This window comes from Meleagris gallopavo, chromosome 12, assembly GCF_905368555.1.
Source record: "Meleagris gallopavo chromosome 12, MGAL_WU_HG_1.1, whole genome shotgun sequence".
Lineage (NCBI taxonomy): Eukaryota > Metazoa > Chordata > Aves > Galliformes > Phasianidae > Meleagris > Meleagris gallopavo.
The window spans coordinates 17,465,900-17,487,665 of NC_139415.1; the positions used below are offsets into that span (position 1 = coordinate 17,465,900).

The 21,766-nt window shown below is 44.8% G+C and overlaps 1 protein-coding gene across 2 annotated transcripts; it reads right to left on the minus strand.

The window, feature by feature from the left end:
- Positions 1 to 548: 548 nt before the first annotated feature.
- DPP8 (dipeptidyl peptidase 8) lies at positions 549 to 21,312 on the minus strand. 2 transcript variants are annotated; one of them, XM_085233557.1, is made up of 20 exons: positions 21,148 to 21,312; positions 19,070 to 19,339; positions 18,412 to 18,524; positions 17,339 to 17,512; positions 16,282 to 16,450; positions 14,941 to 15,051; positions 14,443 to 14,571; positions 12,655 to 12,716; positions 11,547 to 11,647; positions 10,286 to 10,463; positions 8,815 to 8,974; positions 7,344 to 7,423; positions 6,980 to 7,132; positions 6,228 to 6,363; positions 5,433 to 5,578; positions 5,019 to 5,165; positions 4,357 to 4,493; positions 2,268 to 2,410; positions 1,487 to 1,598; positions 549 to 903 (listed from the first exon to the last, which is right to left on the minus strand). In XM_085233557.1, exons 2-19 carry the CDS (start codon positions 19,326 to 19,328, stop codon positions 1,516 to 1,518), a joined length of 2,481 nt encoding a protein of 826 aa, XP_085089683.1. In that variant the 5' UTR covers positions 19,329 to 19,339; positions 21,148 to 21,312; the 3' UTR covers positions 549 to 903; positions 1,487 to 1,515. The 2 variants fall into 2 exon arrangements, with proteins under 2 accessions (XP_085089683.1, XP_085089682.1); XM_085233556.1 differs by having other exon boundaries at positions 4,341 to 4,493.
- Positions 21,313 to 21,766: the final 454 nt, after the last annotated feature.

A 21,766-nucleotide genomic window follows, 5' to 3' on the forward strand; every position in this document is an offset into this window, starting at 1 on the left:
TGCCTTAAATTAGTTTGCATCCCAGAATAAAAGACTGTTACGCTCACATCACAGTAAAACATTTCACTTCCCCATGTGAAATCAAGTACAGTCAGGATAGGATATCAATCTGCTGGAAGGAAAACCAGTAGGACTTATCCTGAGAAGAGAAGCAATTATTGAAAAGAATCTGGCATCAGCTAAACTGAATCCAAAATTTAAAATCTTCTCAGGGCAGCTTAAAAGTGTTTCTCCATAAAAAACAATCAGAAGCTAGACAGGGAATGTGTCTAACTTGTGACCAGCTTTTCTGGAGTGAGACACATCCCGTTTAGGAAGCATAAAAGCTATACAATGACATTCAAAATGTAATGTACACGCTGTAACCATCCAGGTAAATTCCTGCTGCGTAGTGAGTAAACTTGCTAGTGTCATGGTATACCAAGGAAACACACTGTAAAAACACATTGATTAGACCAGAGTCTTTTTAAAACGTGAAGATCTGGTGCTGTGGAAGTATGTTATCTTCAGTTGAGCTCCTCCCCCAAGAGAACACCCAAGGTACTGCATTACACTACAGACACTGGATTTTATTTACACCTTAAGCTTTAAGGTTATTAGGCCATTGTCCTTTAATTCCCTATATGGCACCAAATTTACTTTAAAAAAGTGTCTCTCTGTGTATGTATGTGTGTGAACATGTGGCAGGCACCAAAATGCAAAGTTCCATTCTATTTTCTCTAGTTTCCTATCTCCTCATTCGGTACAGCAGCCAGCTGAGCAGAGTTCTGCAGAGGTCAGTTACATTGCCTTCAGGGCAGCAATGCGAGAGCCCAGATTCTCTTGCAGGTAATACAGTAGGTGGAGTTCATAGTGCTCTCCCGACTCAGGCACCCTTATACTGTGCCTCTCCTGAGGGTAGATCTAAAATATAAAATAAAGTCATGAGTACCCGCAAAACTTCTGAATGCCAACATTTAAAGTGGTCCTGGAGTTCAAAACGTGCGTGCCATCCCCGTGCACCAGCTCTGTTTGCACTTCAGCATCCCCTCCTCTACTCCCTGAGCCTGGAGACAACAAACTGCATCCTCTGATCCAGCTTGTGCTTAGCTGGATGCGACTCCTCGCTGAACAGAAGCAGATCCTGCATGGAGCCATCACATGTATCAGCATGCTTCCAGTTCTGCAGCACGATGCAGGGTACCTGGGCTACATCTGCACAGAACCAGCAGGGTTTCATTAATTACATAAGCCTGCTCTGTGCTGCACAGACACTGTAGTACTGCTTCCAAACTGTAGATCTCCTTAGGAGCAGCTTGAACTGCTCATTTACCTAGAAGTTGTTTGCTTTACTTATTAATCTTCCTTTAAAAAAAAAAAAAAAGTAGGCTCAAATACAAGTGTTTTACTCCAGAATCCCAAGCTGCCCAGCACAGACACAACACAAACTTCAATTTGTACTCCTCAAAGACAACACTTCATTTTCACATCCTGATTCTTGCCTTACCTGCAAGTCGTATGGCTTCCCAGCTCTCACTAAAAAGCTGAGCAAAATACTAGTGTGTGCAAAGTGAACGTTCTCATCCAAGAACCCATGTAGCAGCAGCAAACGGTTTGGTCTGAGAAAAGCAAGAGACAAACATTTCTAGATAACATCCCAGAAGCTGCCAGTCACTCCACAGTCCACAAGCACTCCTTCCAAAAGAGCAAACAGTAAAAACAGCTGCACTGAAGAGAGTAACTTTGCTATTGTGAATTGCCCAGGCTGGACCTGCAGCTTGTCAGAAACCCACCCCTTCCTCCTCTACAAGCTCTTCCTGTATACGCACATAACGGTCACATCTTTTATCTGTACATTATCATTATTTTCAGAAGCAATTCCTATCTTGGATAATTCAACAGCTTAACACTCGCTCAGAATCACTGCTGGTTTTCAGCTCTTTGGCAAGAAAGCCTGCAGCCTCAGCCTGCTCTGCAAGCAACTCTGTGCTGACACAGACTGAGAGCACGCAGAAAGCATGCTGATAAACTAACTTTTGTCTAGCTTACTGCAACTCTAAACTGCTAATCATATAACTGGAGATGTGTTTGTCATTTCTTTAGGCATAAAAATAGTCTTAATTACAGCTAGGCTAAAAGGGATTACTTGGAATGCTCCGTAATTATGCAAATGTTCATTCAAGTCTATTAAGTTCATTAGTGTTGTTTTTGTTTTAATACCAGCATTTATGATTCCAAGATTTAATTGCCAAGAACGGGAAATAAATAGCCTGCAGAACCAAACTTACTCAGAAGGAAACTTCTCAGCTTGCATGGCCACTGAGCCCAGGTAGTAGCCCTGCTCGTTGTGCTCCGGGTGGCCCATGTAGCGCTCCGTGTAACCCGTGTCATAGAAAACCCACAGCGTGACGGGCGCTCCGGCGATGGCAACCTGCAAGTTCAACACGGCTCTCAGCACGGGGAAGGGAATGACAGCCCTGACACCTTGATCTGGGGATGTCCCTCCCTCCCTCATCTCTACCCCAGTGTTCAGAATACACGCTAGTGAGCTCTCCTTACAGTCCACAGCAGTCTTCCCACAGCTCATGTGCATCTGCAGGCTTCAGCTACAGCCTATGTCCAGGCAGCTGCTGAAAAGCAGGAAGATCCTATGGACCAATAAGGAGCAGCACTGAGCACATCCCTGCAGGTCCTGCTGGAGGTAAGTGGATTTTATTCAAAATGTGGAGCGCTCTCCTTTGGGCTCACAGAACCTTTTATTTGAGCATTTAACAGAAACTGGGCTTGAAAGCTCCCTGGGACTCAGCAATCCCCCTTGCATACCTACCGACAGCATGCAGAGATGCTTGTGAAAAAAGACCAGTAAAAAAACTAAACAAAATAACACTCTTTTCCAGTCAGTTATTTTTAAAAGTAAAAGTATAATAATCCTTAAGGACTTGTGAAAAGTAATGATTGAACCTCCCAAGAATACTGAGGCTGGATTAAGACAAAGCAAGAAGAGTCACAAAGAGCAAACCATGCTGAGAGCAATATTCAGCTCTCACCACATCTCTGCCTCTGACACTTGCCCAACAACAGTTTTGTCATTTACTACAGTGTTCTGAAGTCATGTAAGCAAAAGCACCTCCTTCCAGCACCTCTCCCCACGGCCAGCTTGCCCCCCTGGCTGTTACAGAACACAGTTACAAATTGATCTGGGAATAGATCAAGACTGCAAAGAAACCATTCTCTTAGGACAGAAGGAGAGTGAAGAGGGGAGGAGGAAGAGATGGTGGTGTTGTTTCTCAGCAGGGTAATTTCCCTTGGTTGATTCACAGCACAAAGAGCTAAGCTGCCACAAAGTAGGCAACAGCTGAGACTATATGAGGGACCTTCAGCACACATGACCTCAGACTGGTAAAGCTACAGCAGCACTGTTACATTACTGCAAGCTCAAAAATCAATCAGCTTAAAGCTGTTCTACACAGCTCCAGAGAGGCAGTACCTTCTGTGTTCAACTGAATGGGGTGAACAGTTGATCCTCCTCACCTCGGCTCACAAGAACTCTCAGATGTTTCAAGAAAACTGGCCTATCTGAACTGCCCCCCACTCCTCTCACAGTACATTTCTTGGCTACCCAAAAGCACCCTGCCCACATCACTGCAGGAAGCCTCACAGGCAGCACAGCGCCTTCACGTCAGGTCAGGATTATGTCCTGCTCATGTGGAGCTAAAGGAAGGAAGCACAGCAATGGTGCAGTCATACCAAATCGCCCTCAGGATGAAGGCTGCAAACTTGCATGGGGAGGTGGGAAAGAGCAGCACTTAATCTTACAAATGCAATTCAATGTTATGAGGCATCTCTATTAGTATGACTTATTGGGGCTGCACAGGTCTCATTGTCTCTGTTTGGAAAGCTGAATCACCTATTTGTTCCAATACAGAATACCAGTTTCCAGACACCCTTGAGAACCCAACAGTGACAACAGGCTAACAGAGGAAGAGCATCTCATCCGCATGCTACAGATGGAAACACAAGTGCAGAGAACTGTTCTTGCAGTATCCACTGAATGCTGGTTTAAAACTGCACACTGACTTGTTCGAAAGCACTAGCTTTAAAGTGTGAATAAATTTTAAGATCTATTTTCTGGGAAGCATCAGAAGGCTAGCCAAAGTCTGGAAGCCTAATTTAGAAATACTGTAGAAGGAAGGTATTCTAATAAAGCAGTTTTCCTCTGAACTTGCCTAACTAGAAAAACCTCGAAGGAAACAGGCAGAGCACTGCGTCTCACTTGTCTTTGTGCTGTGAACACCTGATACATGATTAAAGGAAAAATTCTGTTTGCACCACCAGAATAAGTACTCAATGTACGAACATACCCTGAAGATATCTGACCTCTGCATTAAAGCCATAAGAGAGAGGTAGCCTCCATATGACCAGCCATGAATACCAACACGATCCAAATCAATGAAGTCATACTGGGATGCCAAGTAGTGGAGCCCTTCCACTTGGTCATCAATTTCTATTTGTCCCTGGGAAGAGAGAGAAAAGGGAAGTTGTCAGGCCCAGACAAAAGGCACATTCTCATGATTTCTGAAAGTAACCAGCTTTCATACCTTTGCTGCTTCTGTTTGTGCAGCACCCATCCACACACCAGCACCCTACTGTACTAGGCATGTTACAGAAAGATGACTCCTTTCCTTCTTAAGACAATAAACACATGCTAAGCCACCAGAAACTGTATCTGGTGAGAGTCAGAGATCCTCGAATAGCTTGAGTTGGACTGGACCTTTATGATCTAGCTCCCCTTACTAACAAGGTTCCCCTTACATGTGATAAGCTTGCAAACTCAAATCCTGACATTGTATCCATCCCACGCTGAGCATCTTTCCTCACATTCGTACTGCTCACCTACACACAGTTTCCCTCCCCAAAGTAAGTAGCATTGCACAAACTATGTTGGATATCTGTGCCAGACTGGGACTTCAGTCAGGTAACACCGGGACTCCAGCCAGGCTCTGGCTGAAATGAAGAACCAGACCCAGAGCTGCACTTACCATTTTGTATTTAAAGGCTCCTTCAAACTTCAGCCCTCGGTGGCAGGACCCCCTGTTGTCAATAACAACAACAACGTAGCCTAAAGAGGCCAAGGTGTTCAATCGGAAATATTTGAGTCCTTTAAATCGATTGTTTACTAGCTGCACCTGGAACAGAAGAACAATGACACAGTCACCTATGTAATCAAACACGTTAATCCATTTCAGACTATTTTTATTTACTTCCCTTTCAATGTTTTATACAGCTTTATAATGTAGATTTTTCAAAAGCCCTCCTCCCCGCTGTAGGATTCCCTCTCCCTGCTTGTGGTCTGCTATGAATTAAGCTCTCTTCCCTCAGTAAGAAGTCATTCTGTGTCATGGAAATGAAGGGTTCAAAGGGTCCACCCCACCACTCAGAAACACTGCACTCACCTGAGGGCCTCCATAGATGAAGATCACAGTAGGGTACTTCTTTCCAGGTTGCAGATTGTGAGGTTTGTACATCATCCCATAGAGCGTAAACCCCGTGGAGCTCTCAAAGGAGAACACTTCTGGGGGAATGTAATCAGGAAGAGGGCCTGGGAAGGCACAAAGAGCCCGGATTAACAGGGAATGGACAGCTCTGCTCCAGCCCTGTCCCATCACCACTACTGCTGCATCCCCAACAACACAACTTTCCGACACTACCAGTGGATGTGGTTGGGACCAGGCAGAGGCTGGGAATGCCCAGACATATGGGAGCTCTCTCTGTCCTGTCACATACCCATTCCTCTTCTCCCCTGAATGCAGCAACAAGATGAAAAGTAACAGAATCACAGTGGAAAAATAAAAGCCTAAGAGCTGTCTCACAAAGACACCAGCAGACAGCAACACAGAACTGCTTCAGAAGCGTGTGGCCCTCCCCAGAGGCTCAGAAGCAAGCTCATAACTTGCATTTAGCTAAAAAGTAAACAAGCTCACTTAACTCCCCCCTACTGATGGTAAAAACATGCTTTCTACTGGCAGTAGAAACTTAGCAATTTCCACTCTAAATTCCTCCATGGCCAGTTTATGCTCATTTGTCATCGAGCTGAAAATGTCACTCCTCCACTTCCACGAACTTTTCACACAAGTGTGAGCTTCACAGAGAAGCCTAATTACCCACAACAGCAAATCTCAGGTTAGATACTGGGAAGTCTCACACGTCTTCCTGATTGTCTTTTTGCAGTTTCTTAACAATTCTGTTACCTGCTGAATCTAAAACTGTAGCCCAGAATTCCTTTGTCCTTTGAGCTGCATCATCTTCATGTCCTGTCAGACGATAAAGGGACACACAGTGTGGGTTCTTCTGATTGCTGTACTTGCTGATAAACATGTCACAATCCTAGAGAGAAAAAGTGTTATCTTTTAATTCTCAGTACAGAGGTATAAGCAAAAGGATCATTTTTTTTCCTGTATTCATATTTTTTGGAAGATGTTTAGGAACCAAATTAAACCAGGAAGTCTCTTTCGCAATAAGAGTGATAGACTCTGAGAAGCCACAGTCCTCAGCAAGATTCAGGTACTGACATTTGAAAACTAAAAACACACCTGAAGAACCAGCAGTGGCATGAGGACTTTGTCATACATTCTTCTCCAGGCAGAGCAGTTACAGAGAGCAGATTACTGCCCTAAATGCCTGGAACTCCCCACAGGTTCACCTCCTCAGGGGACTGCTCAACAGTCCACTGCAGGCAAAAAGAGCCAGGCTTGGTTTCAAACAATTCAACCTGCCTGAGCTCCTGTCTGAGCTGAAGAGCAACCTGGACCAGGAGGTCAGATCCAGTTTCCAGAGTTGGCTGCACGCTGACTGTACAATATTAAGCACACAGCACAGCGTAACATCTACTTTTGTTGTACTGAAATACAACCTTGTCTGTTGATTGGTGAAGCCACATTTGGCAGTAAAACACAACACACCCAGCCAGCCCTGCCTATCCAGGCCTCGTGCAGATGAATACCTGGCTGACACAGCAGGCATGAGAATAACCACGTTCTGTCAGTCGTTTTACTTCTCCAGGATTCTTGTAGTTAACAACATACAAGTGATGTTCTAAAGGAGAGTCTTTCGTGCCTTGAAAATACACCAGTTTTTTGGCTTCGTCTACATAGATCTGTCACAAACAAAAGCAACACATCCTTCAATATCCAGTTATGGCTGAAACAAAGCCCAGATCTTCTTTCCCCACCAAGTCTTCCCCCCCACCGCTTCTATAATTTGGAGTTACTGTCCAGCAATCTGCAAGGAAGAAGCCAAATGCCAGCTGTCTTCCAGCACGCCTGTGTTGCTTGCAAGATATCCACACAGCAAGAGCACAGACTTACATTGGACCCATGTCTGCCAAGCACTTCCCATTCCCCACTGGTAATGGCAATCTCCTCTTTGATGGGGCACTTGAAGTCACCTGCAAACACAGAGATTTTAACTTGCACATTTTACAGAACACACAGACACAATGACACTTTTTCTTTCCAAGCTTTTCTGCTAGACACAAGCCAAGAACAACGTGGCTTTGCAGAGGACCCATATCTCTGTCAACTCTGCAGACAAATGTCAGAGCTGGTACTAAACATTCTGAGAGCTGCATATTGAAGGATCCACAGATACTCTCAAACTGACACCTGGATGGCTTTGCTTCTTGCTTTTTTTTTTTAATACTGAAACGGGTGCAAAGGGAATCTCTGATGTCAAAAATGGGGAATTTTGCTTTGGGCTGGGAAGCAGCTCTGCTTTTATAAAACGGCTTCATTTGCCTTTAGGAGGGAGATTCAGCAAGAAAAAGTAATTGGATACAATCATAGAAGTCTAATGAACCCAATATAATGCTTTTTGGAAAAAAACCCACACCAGCAATTGCACTAAACAAGGACCTACAGTAAAATTAGGTGCACTTTTTGTGCATGCAGAACTCAGCGAGTGCCTTCAACACACAACAAGTAAATTAAATATCACAGCATGAAACTGTAAATGAAAGAACACATACTGTGGAAAAAACATTCCAGGAGCTTTGTGCACAGCTCCACCGTGCAAACTCTGACTGCAGCTTGGAAGCACATGGTCCTTGCATTGATTTCTTTTCTTTTTCTTTTTTTTTTTTTTGCTTGGAATTACTCTTTCCGCATTTCCACTTGCAACAGCTGTCAGTAATTTTCTCCTACTAACATCTCTGTCTGTACAGCAATACCATGACTGTTTTTAAGAGCAGATAGGAATTCTCTGAATAGTTACCATATCATAGGCTTTGCTGCCAAGCACATATGTTCATTTTAAAGGGACTAACATGTGGGCCCCTTAGACAGGGAGGCCCTCTGCAGACCTTTTTACAGCATGTTCAAACTGTGCTCTTTATCAGCCTCTCTGCTACGATCTGCTTGTAAAGGCTGACAGGAATTACGCTGGTTTCACTTCCAAAACCAAGTCTTGAACCAACGCACATCTATTAGATACTCTGGACCTTCCTATCAGAGATAGCCACATTATTGCTATAATGATTAACCCACTGCAGTCAGGAAGTGAACAATCCCATCACTGTCAACTACGTGCATTTCACTGTATCACAGGGAAACCCATCTGGCATCTGATTTTTTGAAACTTTTACCTCCTGTCAGCAAGGAAGAATCAGGGTTAAAATTAAGGCATGCTGCATACAGAATAACCCCCATACAATTTCAAGAGGAATGACTGTACAGTGAAACAACAGGAGTTTCTAGTGATTCCTGCCACCTGGGAAGACATTCATTTCCTCACCAGTCAGCAGCAAACGCCCAATTAAAACAAGAGAATAAATTCACTTACTTGGAGCAGGGAGTCCTCCAGATGACCGTTTATATTTGCTCTCCTTCAAAATTGAGACAATTTTGTATAGGTGTCTGAATCCTGTTTTACACTCGGAGGCAAAAATGAACTCTATCTCATCTTCGTGGGTTTGAGGGAAAACATAGAAGATATCATGGATCTGTGGAGTCAGAACAGCACGTTGGTGTTATCAGCAGGACTTTGGCACTGAAGTCACACGTAAGTACCTCTAACTGCCCAGCACAGATTACACCAGCAGGCTGCAGCACAGTGTCCCTTACTGGCAGAACAAATAATGCATAAGAGCCAGGAGGTGTCTGCAAACAGCAGCCACGTGCTGCACAGCTCCAGGCTTCTTGATAGCCTACATCCTGGCCACAGAATGAATTAAGTTTTTTTGCAGCTGCCTTTCTAGCTCATATACAGAGGTGAGTCCAGCTCTGCAGTCAGCATACAAAGGCCAGCCAAAATAAGACAGGGTTTGATGGCCACCTCTGCCTGGTGCTGTCTAGAAACTCATGAAGGGCTATTTAGAGAAAGATGAACTGACATCATCTTCCCACTCATAAAGATGCCAGCTCTTGCTTCAAGTGACAACCATTTGAAGCATCAGAAGCACTTATATGCACAATAAGTGCTGCCAGTCAAAAACAACTCCAGCCAGAAAAATAATGGAGAAAAGACAACATACTGCACCATCCTGAAACCATGCACACTACTACTAAAAAGAAATTACAGTATTACAGAGCACTCATTGTATAGAAACCATTTACTGGAAGGCTTTGTGCCCACACTCTGCTGAAAGATGCAACTACCCACCAGTGATTGACATTCTCAGGCTCTCCTGCACCCTGGTACACCCCCAGCAGGATGCCTCTTCGGAGACACCGATCAGCACAAGCATGAACAGCACTCCTTTCTACACTGTGAGCCTAGCACACTAGTGTGCAGTCTCACAGAGCTCAGGCCCTGTAGAATACCTCCACAAACACTACACAAGAATCCATTTCACCAGAATATACGTGGTTAAGGAGGATTTTCAGTGACTGTTAGCAGATTCCTGAGACACGTTCCCCAATTCCAACCAGATACATCTTCACTGGCTGAAGAATACTTCACCTGCTGGGACTGCTTCTGGCAAACAAATGTACAAAGAAGCTGGAGGAGGACAGTGGGTAACACTGTGGGAATGGGGCTACCCTGGAACACCAGGGTCCTGGGTTCCATTCCTAGCTCTCTGATCACCTAGCAGCCTCAAGCAAAGCAGCTCTGCTTTCACATCACACATCTTTTTGTTCTCTACATGTTATGAGCCCTTTACAGCAGCTGTCTGCTAGGAACAGGCACAGAACTTGGACAACAGGAATATTCTCCTAGGCAGCACAGCACAGCAACATCAACATTGCCCAAGTGCTACACATAGGGTCTTGAACAACAAACTGTCAGGCAAGGCTGAAATTCAAATTCTTACATTTATCCATATGTCTGTTGTTTCCTCATAAATAATTAAAGGTGTAACAGAATCTGGTACAGCGTCGATAAGTTTCTGTCTTTCCATTGCATCATCTTCTACTGGGATGAATAATGCAGGGGGAATCAAGACTATCTGCAGTCGAGTCTGGGAACGATCCAGTAAGATGGACCAAACGCTGTGGAGAAGACAGATATTAGAGAAAATAACATACAACAATGAACAGTAGAGAGACCTGAAAAACCTCAAAAGAAGCACACTACCACTAGGCATTTCAGGGGAGTCAAGAACGTTCAGCTTCAGATTAAGCAAAAAAGCCACATGTAAAATCTCACCCACAAAAACAAACCTCTTCCATAACTATTTCTCTTCATTTCAATATTGCATAAGCACTGGTGGTTGAAAAGTTTAATTAATTCTATTCCCCCAGATTTGGATTGTGCTTTAAAGGAGAAAGAGAAGAGAAAAATCAGAGGGAATAACGAAAAAGAATAACTAATGTTTCAGGATACTCGTCAAAATATTAATGTTTTAAATCTGTACCTGGCAGAGAGTAATACTGGCACCTAAATGAACTGGCAGCAGACCCTGCCATACTTCTGATGACTTTACATGTAGCTCTAATAATAATAATCCTGAAAAAAAGCAAGACAATGGAACAAATGTGCCCCTGCATTTCTTCCACATTTGAAAAAAATAAATAAAAAAGTGAAATCTTTAGATTCGAGAACTGGAGAAGTGCAATTCTGGAGATGCTTCCGGTGAGTTACAAACACTGCACAACATCATCTACAGGGTTAAAAATGACATGCAAATGTTAGTAGCACTTACAGCAGGTTTTCTGATCAGTAACTCTGGTCAGCAAGGAGAGTGCAGTGGTTAGGGTGCTAGCCTGGGGGACCTGGGCTCATTTCTGTCCAGGCATAGACTTCTGTGTGACTATGGCAAGTCACGTAGCCTCTCCGGGCCTCAGTTCCCCATCTGTGAAATAGGGATACTAGCACTGCGCTCTCTCTCACAGGGATGCTGAGAGGACACACACCTCTAAGGCTGTGAGTGCCCATCCCCAGAGCGGTAGGGCCGGGTGTCAGAGGAGATAAGGACTGTTTGGTTTTGGAGAAGTCGCCTTCTTTACACAAACGTATTTGTAGCAACGGGAAAACGAAAGAAGGCTTAAGTCAAGGAAGACAAAGACCACTACATTCTGCTTCTAGCTGCATTGCCCAAACCCTCTAAGCAGAGACAGGATTAACATACGCACTATTTTCCTTCTGGCGTCCACCCAGCTCTAGCAATGTACTCTACTCCTTCAAAGAGGATCTCGAACGGCTGAACCAGCTCTTTATCCACAACATCTGCAATCTGTTGACAAAGGAGTAATTCAGTGACTGACATTGACTGAGGTGAACCCACACAATCAGTTTTCATGCACGATGAGAGTCTGGACACAGGAGACTTTTTCTGTGCAGCTTAAGCAATTTAGATTGTTTGGTCCTTTCAATACAGGATATTCACCCCACCTGTAGCCAGACACCAGAATAAGTAGAGCTGTTCATTACCAGCACAGCAAGGGCTGGGACTTGAGGAATACAGATTCTGCTCACAAATCCATCACGTGCCCTGACTAAGTCACTTAAATGATCAGTTTCCCCATGTAAAATACAAAGGGAAGGTGATTTGTACCAAGCTGTTTTGTAAAGTGTTTTTGTTGCCGTATGTTGAACATCCTGCATGGCATCCAGTCATCAGTATGGTTCTAATTGATATGCAGCTCTGCAGTTTGTCCCCGCTGGGACAAATCACAGTGGTACCCCAAGGATCCTGGCAGCTTTCCCTGACTGCTGGTTAACATCAGCACCGCTGTCCCAGCAGGTGAGTGTTGATGAGCTTAAGCAGCTCAGGAGCACAGAGGATCCCAACAATGTATGGAGGTTAATGTATCTGTTTGGTAAGGTTAATTCCCCAATTGTCCAAAGACCTTGGATTGGCCTATGGAAATTTCTGCATTTGTTCAAAATTCCTGGAAAGTAAAGCTCATCTCTTCCCACATGTTCATGCTTTTAATAAGGTGATATATTCTCTTTGCAATCAATTTTTTCCATTGTCTGCAGCCAACCAATCGAGACATCTGTCACATAATGAAGCCCAACCATTCACACCTAAAATACTCTGCTCTGCAGCTGAGTTCATCAAACAGTCCTTAGGAAATACTGTTGGACACAAGGAACGAGCCAAGTGCGCTGCCTCCAGGTAAGCCATTAAGCTAACACAACAAAAAGTTCACTTATACTGAAAAGGAAAGCGGTTTTTACCAAAAAGAGTCACAGAAATCAAATTTATTTGGGAAACAAGGGGAACATGGAACTTACTCTTCCCTCTTCATTGATCACCACTTCAGAAATCTTGAAAGTGACCTTTGGATTTGCTGTACCTACAAAAACAGATGTTAGCAGTCAGGCACAAACTGTTTGCTTCCAACAGGGCAGGCTTGAACTGTGGATCACTGTGTTGTTATTTGTACAGAACTGGAACAGCAAAAAAGCAGAACACCCTTTGGTCAAACAGCCTACTTGCACATATTAGAGAACCAGGCAGAGAAAAAAAGAGACTACAGACACAAAGCAGAATTGGTGGATGTAATCCCACAAACAGCACTGATCAAGAGCTATGCTACTGTCAGTCAGTTTGCTCTCCCACAGACAAAGCATGCATGTACCACCTGGACAGAAAAGCAAGCTTTGGTTTACTGTTTGGCTGATATTGTTGAATAAAAAGTGGAGCAATACTTTTCTGTGCTGGACAGTGAAAATCCACCTAACTCTCCATACAAAGCCTGAACAACACAGATGTACAGCACCTGCAGTGCTAAGTGCCTGCTGCACAGCAGAGGTGAAGTATAAAGAATTAAGTTGTTGTGTCAATCTAAGAAGCCCCATCTAGCAGCTTCCACACAGTTTTAATATTCTCAATGCTGCTTTCACTTTATCAACTCACAAAAACTGATGCACTGAGGTGAAATGACTTGCTTTAAGCATAGTTCTGGCTTACTGAAGTACTCGTCTTCTCCCTGGTAACAAACCACCTCAAACTTTGCCCTTATAACAACCCCAAAGAACCTATTGCCTATGTGGTTCTGACTGGAAACTGAGGACAGAGATTAAAACACAGTTTGTTTGTTTTCAAAGGCATTTAGGCTTTGGCTGCCTGATTTTCCTACACTGCTTAGATTCAGCACTTAATAAAAGTATAATAAAACACCCTCAGAAAATCTAAATGTACCCTTGCACTGGAAAACATGAAGTCACCTCTTGCTTTGCAGGCTAACGTGGCCTTTCCTGCTCCTTAAAAGGAGCAGTAAATCTTAAGCAGAAAACTCTTGCCAAAGGATTAGGGAAATTACAAGATATGATAATAAAAAAAGATGAAAAGACTTCAGGAGTAAGAAAAAAATGAACTACTTTCATAATGTGATCAACACGGCCTGCAAAAACAGCAGCGAAATCTCAGAAGAGCAAGGGTCAGCTTGCTCAAACTTGCCCTATACACCTGGCACACCACAGTGAACTGCACAGCAGGTCTGCATAAGTCTCATTTGCTTGAGCCTGCCCTCACTCCTTTACTGCTGAAGCCTTCACATCACTCACTGTTTGAAAATGACAGCAGAGGCTTTCCCTCATAGTCTGTAAGCAAGCACAATTTTCCAAGTCCGAAAGCATTCATGGAGATCAGAGTCCTTTAGAACTACCAGGGCACTGCCAGCAGCTGGCAGGATCCCTCCCCCTGAGAAAATCAAAATGCTATCATTCTGCAGCTATTCCCTCAGAGACACTGGGCTGTAACAGGAACCAGCTTCTCTGTGCCAGGATCTGAGACAGCAGCTCCAAAATAGCGACAATCAGGTAGGGTTTCTGCCAACTTCTGAGGGACCCAGACTGAGCTCTTAGTAACCTCATGGCTGGAAAAATCAACAAAGGCACCAGCGACTAATCAAACCTCCAGGGCAGAAGTTTTTCCACATGCATTTCTACTACCTGAACACTAATTTGAGGACTACACGTCATGCCTACAACAACGCCCTGCTCTATCACCAGCGTAAGGCACGTGGAATAAAATAAGCATCTCCCAGAAATGGAGATGCAAGGTCATCTGGGTCTCACCAGTTTTGGGGTACCGGAAGGAATCTGTTCTTCTTGTCTCCAACATGGGCGATGTGACATGAATGATTTCCACCTCTGACTCATCGTTTTCTTCATAAAGAATTCGAAGAACTTTACCCCCATTCAGTGCTGTAAAGGAATTAACATTTCCTGATCAGAGCAGCTCTCAAAATTGGTTACTGCAGACACCAGTGCTTCCCTAGGAGAACATGTAGGTTGAAAGGATGAAGGAATGTCTGCGACTCTCGTTCCATTATACAAAATGCACCAAGTCTCATGCAATTCCTATCACTGTTGTGAGAAGGAAAGTTTCTTCCCCCAGTAACTTGGGCTAACGAGGGCACCTTAACATGTCCACCATTGCAGACACTTGTAGTTGTTCTTGAACTATAAGGTTCCTATCCTGGGTAAAGACAAGAAGAAATAACTTTCCCTAGACAGCACAGCATGGGGGCAACTACTTGTGCCTGTCAGACACACTGTGTCCAACACACTTACTTGGCTCTGCCTTTGGACTCCACCAATAGCCAGTGTATCTGTCAAACTCCTCCTGCAGCACAAAAGTAGCCACGCCAGCAGACTTTGGATCTTCCTCAACATTGGCAAGTTCTCAAGAAAAAAAAAGACACAAAAGAATCAGTTCATGATGTACTGCAGAATCGAATCAGTTCTGCATTATCCCAAACACAGCCTATGTTCAGTCTCTGGAGAACAATGACATGATAGCAAATCTGGCTTCTCAGCAGAACTGCTTTCACCCCACTCTGTTGATTTATCTGGGGAAGACCTAATCCTCTCTGACACAGCAGCCTCTTTTACGAAAGAAAAGCCTCATCTTCCTTTCTTACTCCTACCCAATTAGTCTCTCAGTTTTCCATGCACTCATCCAAGAAAAAAAAAAGTTCTCTCTACCTGAGCTCACCAAATTGGAACCACAAGTTTTAAGGAAATTAAAGCAAAAAAATCCTGAGAACTGACACCGAAAGTACCAACATTCAGAAAAAATTATCAGCATTTCATTCACTGTACAGACTGAAAGTAACAGACTTACATAACATCTCAACTCCATCCATAGGGCTTCAATATTTTTCCTGTTACCCTGGAGGTAACTTAGCAGCGCTCCATAAATAATTATCATCTGAGAAGGAGTCATTGCTATAGTTTATTTTTAATGTACTTACATAATATTTTAATAACTAACTTTTAAATAAGCTCAAGTATTATTGTAAAGTGTCAAAAATGTTAATTTAGTTACAAATCTAATGATGCAGTTTCAGTACAAGAAGCATGCTTCAATTGCAAAATGCAATGGATTTTAAGAAGTGGTTTATCCACAGTTTTCCATTTCCCTTCCCTGGGATACATGTCTGAACCAGACTTGGAGAGGGGTAGAAGCACAAACCTAAGAGACTGAGTATGAGGGCAGCAGCAGAAGCCACAGTGCTATTCAGAATCTCTATATTGTCTCTAAAAAGCCCTGCAGCCTGACTTCGCTGGCAGAAACTTTCCTCCAGCTCTATTCCACCCACAGCTACTCCACACAAAAACGACTGTTCTAGTACATAAAAAGAATATGTGATTCAGGAGAAGTCTTTCCATATGTATTCAACAAATAACTCATCCTGCCAGATTCTTTTTTTCCCAGTGGAACCAGGAAAAGAATTATCCTGCAACATATGCATTGGAGAATACATACAGAACATGACAACCAAATCCCAGATGAAGTAAACAGTTGCCATTCCCTCAGATCTCAGAAGAAAACTTAGTGCCGTTACTTAATTCAGTACTGCAAGAACAAGTGCAGAGGAGGTGCAGAGATTTTAATTCAGGATGAATTACCATTGTGCACAAATGTTAGCCTCCTTTCTTCTCTGGTTTCTATATTAGATATCCAGATGTCATTGCTATGGATAAAGGCAATCCAATTTGGATCAGCTGGACAAAGCTTCGGATCCATCCGGATATTTGGACAACTGGTCTCTACCAGAATGGGTCTTAAAGGCTGTTGCTGATTGAAAGAAGAACAAAAGAATAGTAAGTAATGAAACAGTCACAGACCTAAATTACCAGGAGGTCTCTATGACCACAGCAATGTGCTTGCTGACTTCAAACAAACAGGTTTACAAGAGAGCAATCTCTACAATTTCAAAACAGAAAAGTATCAGCACAAACTTTCACAGGGAAAGTTGTGCTTCCACCATCTTGAACAGTTCCACCAGGACCTCTTTAACCAGTGCTGAGGATAAACTGCAAATCAGAAGGCAGCTTGCTTACAGAAGCCTGGCACGCCCTAGAAATTGACAGGCAGTACAGACAGAAATCTCCTTCTCCAAAACCAACTCGAGATACAGTAACAGCTGGGTTAGACAAACATCAAGCATCTCTTGTATCAACAAGAAATGGTTTCAGCTTCCAAATCCAGCATTAGCACAAACAAAGAGTAAAGGCTGCTTGTTCGCAAAGTTCTACAGCCAAATCCTGTAACACATAAAGCACTGATTGCTGAACAGTGACCTCTAAACCACAGCTTGGGAACAAAAGCTGTCTCTGATACGACTTCTGAGTACCTGGAAGAGCAGAGCACCACAGGCTTCATGTCCCTTTTTATTGGTAAAAATAAATAAATCACAGAAAATCTAGTGACTTGCCTTGCCACCAGAGATTCTACCATTTCAATTCTCCATCCAAGTTTCTGTAATCATGGCAATGCATCCCTAAGGAGGACTTCTCCACATATCGAGGTTGGTTAAGGCCACTTGCCCCTCCAGTGCAACAATAACTTGCCATGGCAGTACAGCAATAGCTGAAGCTCACATTCTGCTTTCACTAGGAAACAAAAGAGCTTCCAGCCAAAGGCAGGAAATACTGTGCAAGACAGAGAGATGAATAAACTCACAGTGAATCCATGAGGGCCTCCATCTTTTACGTGGTAAATTCCACTCCCAGCCTGAAACAGAAAGGTGCCACTCTCTCGGTGGTAATCATAGGAGGCAATCCCAACAGTGCCAATCCGCTTCCTCTCCCGAAGCAACTCCTCTTCCCGAGAGTACATACCATAGTCCAGGATAGCCTGAATATGGGCAGAGAAGCACAATCAACACCTCTGCTCTGCATTTGCTACAGTACTGTCAGAGCATCTCTGCACGCCAAGCTTCCAGGACCAGATGGCTGTGCAGACACCCTCCTCCTCCAGAATCCTGCTGACAGCCAGGAGCCCACTCCTGCTTGTGCTTCTGCTGTGAGAACTTGTAGGTGCATTCTTTGACCGTATCCTACAGAACCGGGAGCCAGTTCTCCCTTAGTAAGGCTGGCATTATTTCCAGTGTATGCTGGTATGAGAAAGATCAGACAGAATGTCTATTCTTTCTAGATTGAGTAGGACAGCCTCCACTAACTTTTGCAAAGATACACGGTGACTGGTCTGGTGGGAGGAAAGCACAGCATGAATTTTACGTCTGGCTGACAACCTCAGGAAATAACATGGGGAAACAACACACCTAATTCCACACAGGAAATATCCTAACTTCCCCCAACCTGCTATGGTGCACAGAGGTGAGAAGGGGACACGCCCTACAGTGGAAAAGAGATTTCTTGCTTCAGCATGAGTCACAGAGCCACTGACAGGTCACTGGGGAGACTCTTTGCTTCCCCCTGCAAGACAGTGATTACTGGAGACTACAGGCTCCTTCAGCAATGCCCAAGATCTCAAAGCAGAGAATCTGATGCAAATTAGCACTTGTAATCTCTGCTGGCAAAGGAGAAATCAACCGTATACACTCAGCTTTCATGATGCACACAGGCTGTAGCTCCAAAAACTGAAGAGAAAATTACGCTTGTTTTTGAGACGGTAGCAGAGTTAACCAAATACAAAGAGAACCTTAAAGTGTTTAAGACCATAGCAACGGCTTATAGGTGCAACCTCGAAGCCTTGCTATGTTGCTAAGATGTAAGAAAAATATCAGGACCCACCGGAAAAAGATCCAAGAGAGGCTTCCAGGAAAGCAACAGGACAGCAGCTTTGTTCACAGTTTTCGGAATTTCAGAGTAGAAGAGTGTGTTCTCTCTATTCTCCCCAGACATTGCTGTTGTCAAAAAGGAAAGAAACAAAGTACACTCATTTTCTATTAATAATTCCAACACTCTCCAAAGATGCTAAGAAACATCTTCACAGGCATTCCTACCGAAGGAAGCACTGACAGTCTCTACAATGCAGCCTTGCACTGACAAGTCCCCACTTCTCAGAAATGCAAGTCACAGAGAAGTTGGAGAACAAAGAACTACAGTCAGGCTTACCACATGCTGCTTGAAGAATAACCTTGTCTTGTTGAAGGTCAGGGAGCTTTTTATTTTATAAGCTTTTAAATTCAGAAAGGTCTGCTCTGTTATTTTGCCTGGCTGGAATACAGCACAATGCAGCTTATGTTTCAAAGATGATGCACCTTTAGGAAGGTTTGAATGCCCCCTTCCTGTTCATCTCTCTCAGTGCTACTCAGACTTCTGACAGCTCTTGCCAAGGCATTTGGGGACCAACCCAGAGGGAATCAGGTGTGCACCAAGGAATAGTCAAATCCAAACCATCTCTGCAGTGACTGTTTAGTCAAGGCACAGGCTGAACCAGCAAACTTACCCAGATAGTAAATCCTATCAGAATGAGGTCCTTCAGGATCATTTTTCTTAACAAACGTGAAGTCATGCGGGGCTTTTGCCATCATATACCCATGATACTTTCGTGTATCTGTGAGCAGTTTCCGAAGCTGGCTCCAGGAATGTCTCTCTACATAGAAAGGTTCTGGTTTTGGCTGCTCCTCTCTCTGCACCTGCTCCTCACAGCCCGTGGTTTCAAAGACTTCGAGGCCTGGCTGTTCAGTTTCCATGGCTGCTGCCATGTTGCATGTTTCTGGAAAAGAAAGAATACCAGAGGGTCAGCACTCCTTTCCAGCCAAAGTTCACATTAGACTCCAAAAACACAACACAGCAAAAATGCCATAAGAAACCTGCTATTTCACATGGAAAATCTGAAAGGAGACAAATTTCCGCTATGGAAAACAGGCTGTCATTGCTCAGCCTTTCAGAACAAGGCTAATAATTTCATAGATCCACACAGACTTATTAATGTTTGCCTCTTTATCTTAACACCCCTCAATTGCTCAGTTCAATAAATCCTTCCCTGTTAAGCTCAAACTTCCTTCTTTCACCCCGTGAACAGCAAAACTAGCTTGATACACTGGTATCAGAATAAAGGCTGATTAGGACTGTATCAAGAGCTGGGACAGCCAACTGCTTAGCAGATACAGTATTTGAAGTTGATTCTGAAGCAACTGGCCATACACAACAGGGCTGGGCAACCATCATTCTCCTGTAATTTCTCCTTTCGAACAAAGCTGTGAAGGGTCTAGTAATACCATCACAATGATATCATCTACAAGCACATAATTACAAATTCTGAAGAGATTCTTCCAAAAACATGAGGCCATACAGGAAGGTGACACAGTGAAATGAGCAGCAAACTGACTGACCTGCAGCGTCTTACCCTCCTGAGCAGGTTGTTCAGTTAGCAGATATTTCTTCCTGAAGTTAGCCGTGCTTTACAAAGCATATCTAAGCTAGACAAAACAGCCCAGAGATCTGGCAGTAGGAAGCCATAAATCCAAGATCTGAGTGCAACTCCAAAAGGATCCCAGCTATAAACTCCTACACATAATCCATTAACAAAGACAGCAAGGCGTGACGATTGTCAATCCTCAAAGGCAGCTTGTTTTTTCTATATATAAAATGGAAAGGCACAACTGTTTGACATACTGCTATAGAACAGGCAGAGCTTGCTGGTCTGAGCTTGCCAAAGACACTAATGAAAAACAAACTGAGCACTTGCATTCAGCAAACAGGCACTAAAGGACCAAAGAATTTCAAGGCATGGGCTTGGCCAGCACAGCTACCCAAGATAAAGCTCACTGATGGACCAGCTGGTCCTGCTGCTCTTCACAGATGAGTGGAAGAAATTGCATGCAACTTGGATTTAGCCCATTTTAACACTAACAGGAGAGCAGGGCATATGTCAATCAAAAGCATGTTTGCAATTTTGCAAATCCAAGCACAATAAAGGGAGGCACTTCTTCTGTCTTAAGACATTTACAACACAAAAACAAATCAAAATGTAAACCTTGTAACACTGAAAGGCCACCCAGCCCCACACACAGCACATTGCTCTGCTCAGACTGAGCTAAAAACCGGGCATTAGGCTTCAAATCTGAATTAAAAAAAAAACAAACAAAAAAAAAAAAAACAACTTTCAGCTACTTCACAGAATTCCAACAAAGAAAAATCTCCTTTCCCCACCTACACGCAGACGCCGGTGTGCCTCAACCCGACCTACTTCCCAGGCACCCCTCCCAAGAAAAGCAGGAACCGAAGAGCGGCGGCCTTAAGAAGCAACCTTACAGCAAAGGCAGCCCGGGCTTAGCCCGAGATCGCTGCCGCTTCGTTCAGCCACGGAACGCAGCGTCCTTATGGGCGGGCTCCAGCACTACCGCAGCGCAGGGCCGTGCCGGAGGGGCAGACGGGCCCGGAGCGGGGCGAGCAGCCACGGGGCTGCCCGAGCGGAGGGAGGAAGCGGGCAGAGCCCGGGAGGAGCCGCCAGCCACCGGGTACGGCGGGCAGGCCCGGCCGAGGGCAGCGAGCCGAGCAGCCCAGGGACAAACCCCCCACCTTCTCCAGGCTCGGTGCCCCTCCAGTGCAACCGGCGGCTCCTTGCGGGGCGTCCTCGAGAACGCCGGCCGCCGTCCGGCCCCGCTGCTCACGGCGCTCCGCGGCGGCGATGCTGCCCAGCCGCCACGCCGGGCGCTTCCGCTTCCGCCAGATGGGCCGCTGGGCTGCTCGGCCACACCGCGCGCCCCCTGTCGGCGTGGAGGAAACGACACGGCTTCCAGCTCGGCAGCGCCGCGCATAGCGGAGGGGTGGGTCGATATGGCGCCGCCTGCTGGCCGGGAGGACCAGGCTGTGCGGGAGGAGAAGGGCGAACGGCGCGGTGCGCACAGCCCTCTCGCTCAGCACAGCGCTGTCTGAAGCAGCTGAGGGCTGAGGCCGGCGGCACGGCTCCCCACAGCCCTCGGCTTCTTCACCAGGACCGCCATGAGTGTCACCAGCTCAGGGCTGAAGCACACAGCTGAGCACAGAGCGAGGCAGGGGGTAACGCGTATTGCCTCAGGGCCGGCTTAGAACTCTGAGAAGGACGGACGCACAGCCACACGGATCCAACCCCACACGGGTCAACTACAGCGCCCTCAGCTTCCACCAACGCACCTCCCTCAGCTCAGCACCTCTCCGA